Source organism: Zootermopsis nevadensis, unplaced genomic scaffold (assembly GCF_977971745.1).
Source record: "Zootermopsis nevadensis isolate Lab colony 2312 unplaced genomic scaffold, Znev_1.0 Znev_ptg000025l, whole genome shotgun sequence".
In the NCBI taxonomy this organism is placed as follows: domain Eukaryota; kingdom Metazoa; phylum Arthropoda; class Insecta; order Blattodea; family Termopsidae; genus Zootermopsis; species Zootermopsis nevadensis.
This window is the reverse complement of record NW_028259157.1, coordinates 12,435,095-12,439,467: the sequence shown is the minus strand read 5'-3', so window position 1 is coordinate 12,439,467 and position 4,373 is coordinate 12,435,095. Positions and strand designations below refer to the sequence as shown.

At 36.2% G+C, this 4,373-nt stretch overlaps 1 protein-coding gene across 2 annotated transcripts; it reads right to left on the bottom strand.

Annotated features, from left to right (window-relative positions):
• Positions 1-1,593: 1,593 nt before the first annotated feature.
• Positions 1,594-3,331, bottom strand: LOC110833203 (guanine nucleotide-binding protein subunit beta-like protein 1). 2 transcript variants are annotated; one of them, XM_087355951.1, is made up of 3 exons: positions 3,097-3,331; positions 2,881-2,909; positions 1,594-2,590 (listed from the first exon to the last, which is right to left on the bottom strand). In XM_087355951.1, exon 3 carries the CDS (start codon positions 2,574-2,576, stop codon positions 1,644-1,646), a length of 933 nt encoding a protein of 310 aa, XP_087212077.1. In that variant the 5' UTR covers positions 2,577-2,590; positions 2,881-2,909; positions 3,097-3,331; the 3' UTR covers positions 1,594-1,643. The 2 variants fall into 2 exon arrangements, with proteins under 2 accessions (XP_087212077.1, XP_021926661.1); XM_022070969.2 differs by lacking the exon at positions 2,881-2,909 and having other exon boundaries at positions 3,097-3,327.
• Positions 3,332-4,373: the final 1,042 nt, after the last annotated feature.

The following is a 4,373-nucleotide window of genomic DNA, read 5'->3' as shown; positions in this document are numbered from 1 at the left end:
TTTTAATTCAAATGCCCTGGAAAGTGAGTGTGTTTAAATATGACTTTTGAAATGAAACTCTTTTTTACAAGACTCAGTTGCATGGTGGATTGAAAGTGTCTTAAGTGTTGCCAAAAAAGCTTCTTTAATGTCTCAGGACTTATTCTGTAAAAGATCTTAAGTATAAGCCTAGAAAAATGTAACAAATAGCATGGGAAGGATTTGAGGTTCGCACAGTGGTGAGTATGAAGATGGCTGTCTTCTCGGTTGTAGCGCTGTGTAGTCTGGTAGAAGTTTATAATGTTTCAGAGGTCCTGCGTCATGGCGCTACAACCTAGAGGACAGTCATCTTGCACATAGCATGGGAGAATACCTTACATTACAAATGTAGTATGTTGGAGTAGAGGTAGTTACGTATAATGTGGAATGCGTGTCTGATTAGAAAATTTTGTACATGAACACTGCCAAAACAGACAGCATGTTTGCTGTCAGTATGTGTTCCTCATTCATACATTATATTCATGTCTCTACATGAAGTTGTGTCCATGTGAGTACCACTCAAATACTGAATATACAAAATAAGTTTCACAAGAGCATTATAGTGGGTGGTGCAAAGAATATTTAACAATGGAAAAAATAAGCGGCTCAGTTGACATGAATGATACTCTGAACTGAATATAAATTTTTGTACAGCTGCTACAGACTTTAATTTGAACCCATTTAGCTATTAATTTTAAAAAAACTTTTTTCTTGTACCATCCAGTATGTAATGAAGCATAATTATGGATATGAATGAGAGGAAAGTACTTCCTTTTAGTGTCTTGTTTTGATCTCCAACTGTCATATGTAGGCTGGTACATACAGGGATTTGGATATTGCTCATACACAAACAGTGTTCAAAGGTTATAAAGACTGTACATAAATGTAGTACCAAAGGCAGTTATTAAATTTGTGTTTTCATAAAAGGTGCATTTTTTTGGTCCGATTGCTATTAATAGTTCACAGAACTTCCGTTTCAAGATACAGCTCATGAATGTTGAGAAAGCTTGCTGACACACATTCTCAAAGATCGCATTCTTGTCTCATGACCCAATACTATTCTCATTGTCATGAGACCCTGGAATCCTATTCTTCACGTTTGTTGATTCTGCTCTTTGTACTTAATGTTGGATGACTTTACTGAATACATTGGCACTATTTAGTACTACTAAATCCATTTGCATTATAGATGAAGTTTTAGGCATTTGAAAATATCCTGCATGCAATATCTGGTCCACAACCTCCATGCTGTTTTAACGAATGCCCTTGTTATGCTTGCACAGAGAGAGTTTTACGGTGTCTGCCACATAAATTAAATGAAGATGTTGATCTTCTGGATAGTAATGCTGTTTGGAATTAAACTCTGAAGATGGAGGTGTTAGTTTCCTCTGAAATATTGGGATCTACCTGCAAGTTCACACAATGTCACAAGCCATAAGACCAACAGTGACTTTTTTCACTACTGTGAGAACTCTCGTAAAAATTGGGCACGTTAACTGGAAATATCGCAACACAGGCAGTCGATTACTACTGAATGGTGCAATTTGGAAACTTCTACAGAAGGTAATGACAAACTTATGGAACACTACAGAAAAAACTTTTATTGAAAAACATTATAAGAAGGTCTACAAAGATGTATTATATATATTCCATAGAGAGATTTTTCTATCCTTCCCCCCTGCTGCCATGAAATGCACAGGAAGTCCTGTAGAGAAACAAATGTCATTGATTTCTGCTGAATGTTCTGTCAATACTGCCAACAGCTTGTAAGACTTACATGAAAAAAGTCGTATGCGTCCATCCCAACATCCCAAAGCCACAATTCTATTATCAGGACGTATCTTTATGCTGTTAATACCAGGGTTAACTATTTCTTTCGTTTGTGTTCTGACAAGGCAGCAGTTGTTATCGATGTTGAAAAATACCACATAATTTGATACACTACCATATAATCCACTCATGGTCACTTCACTGAAGTCTACAGCAGTTAGACAATTCTCATCTTTCAAGTAACTAACTACACGCTGTATTCTAAAATCCCACATATGCAGAACTCCACTCTCATATGCCACTAAGAGGTACGGCTCTTGTCTCACATGAATTACTTTTAATGCCATTACTTCTCCTAGTGTGTTATCATCTTTCTCAAATGACATAATTTTAGAATGTGATTTCAAAGAATACATTTCAACACCTGAATTTTTCTTGGGACAGATCACAATTCCTCCTCCATCCTCTGCAACATCAATTTTACTAAATCCATAATAATCTAGATGTACAAATTTAGATACACTCCAACAGGACTCTCGAGGCATCCATAAATTTACATTGCCTTTCCTTTCTTGGGTTATAAGTGTATTATTAAGTAATTTCAAGGCCATACACGCAGAAGTTCCTGCACTGAGCACTGTCTCTTCTTTGCGAAAAGTCTTAAGGTTCCATTCAGAAACCACACCATCTTCAGTGCCAGCAAGCAGCTTGTCCCCCATGAATAATAAGCTGTGAACAGTTCTTTCTTCTCTCAGCACATATTCTGCATCTGGAGGCTTTAAAGCCATCTTTACATGTATACCTGAAAAAACAAAGTTATATGGAGCCAAATACCACATGTTTAGTCAAGCATCAGACTTAACACACTGGCTCCCTTGAGGGTCACAGTACTATAGAAAATTAAAATTTATTATCATGTCATAGCACAATTATAATACTTGTTTCTATATAATTTATATGGAGGTTCAGACTTCATTACATGAAATAATGCATTTCTAACACCACAGCTGGGGCAGGAAAGATGCATGAGGTTTGTGAAAGCCACTGGAGTGTCACTTATTTCATAAAGTAAGAGTTGTGTTTTCTTTTTACCAGTGTAGTATAAGGGTCACTGGTGGGTCCTGGAACAAAATTTAAATTTAACAAAAATTACTTCAGAGCCAATGTGTTAAGTCGTTAAAAAGCTGACAATGATTTAATACTTTCTTTTAAAGACTCAGATGGACAGACAAGAAAACAGGCCCCCTTTTTTCATCTCCATGACAACAATCTAATTTAAACCCACGAAATAGCTAATTTCATACTCACCACCGTGAGAACCTGAAAACCATAAACTACTTTTCTTTGGTTAGGTTAAACTCATTTCTACATAGTGCAGTCCTCTGGGTTGGCGCCATTGGCCTTTCAGCTGGTTATCCACATGTATGAGGAATCCATCGCCTCCACCTTCAAACACAGGGTACTAAACCAGAGGACATTCCAATTTCCACCGGTATTAAAACCAAAATTAACCTTCTTTGAAGTTTCAAGTATGTCACACATTTATTACTGCCATCTATGAAGGATACACGAAGTAGCGCGTCCACAATAGCAAATCGGCAAAATAATTTTAGGTTATGTATAAAAACAATCAGTACAAATAACTTTCCTAGGTGACAGATAATGATCAAAGGACATGACTCAAGTACTGCAGTCAAATATCTCAGTTATGATATGTGAAGGATGGGCATAAACCATTACCCAAAACATGTCACAACTCGAATGAGAGTCTATGGCTTTTGCCATAAAATAAATGTCACAGTCCATATGAAAACTGTATGTCATAACACATAAACTGCATTATACATTACCAAAAACGAATGAGGCCACTGAATGACTAGAGTAGATACATTTAAATGCACATTGTTCCCTTTTCACTTTACTGTTATTGTATATGATTGTAAAATGTTGTGAGGACAAGTGTAATGCATGTTCAAATCTGCTAAAGATTAATGACATTCTTCAGTGAACATCTCCACCAGTGATTCATACTGCTTTGTATTCATCATGAAATTCAGAGCACAAATTCAAGGCCTGGAGTTCAGCTATCCTGAGGTTTCTTTGTTGATATTTTCCTGCCTCTCCAGCCACATTACAGACAGTGCCTTACTTTACATCATGGCTGTTTCCTTCCACTTCAACATCCATTGCAATTCATCATTTATAATCATCATATCAATTTGTACACTACCTAATGTAAGTAGATTAAAATGTTTTTAAAGAAACAACATTGCTGAGACACATTTTCCACACTGTACTATAACTGTTATAAGACAATATAAAGAGAAATTAGAGAGGTAATCAACATGAAAGCAAAATCTATTTCAGTCTGTCCCACTGTACTAAGGCATATTTAATATTATAATATGTACCAAATACCATGTGCTTGTTTGTACTTATGCTCGAGTATAAATCACTGCCAATGAATATGCTCTGTATCACTGAACAATGCCATCCAGACGAAAGTGGTTTCAAAAGTGTATTAATGGCTATGTACAATGGGGAAATCTTCCTACCTGGTGACAATATACAAATTATGACAAAAG

Coding starts and splice junctions, on each gene's coding strand:
- LOC110833203 (XM_087355951.1), bottom strand. CDS start 2,576: ATGGCTTTAAAGCCTCCAGATGCAGAATATGTGCTGAGAGAAGAAAGA.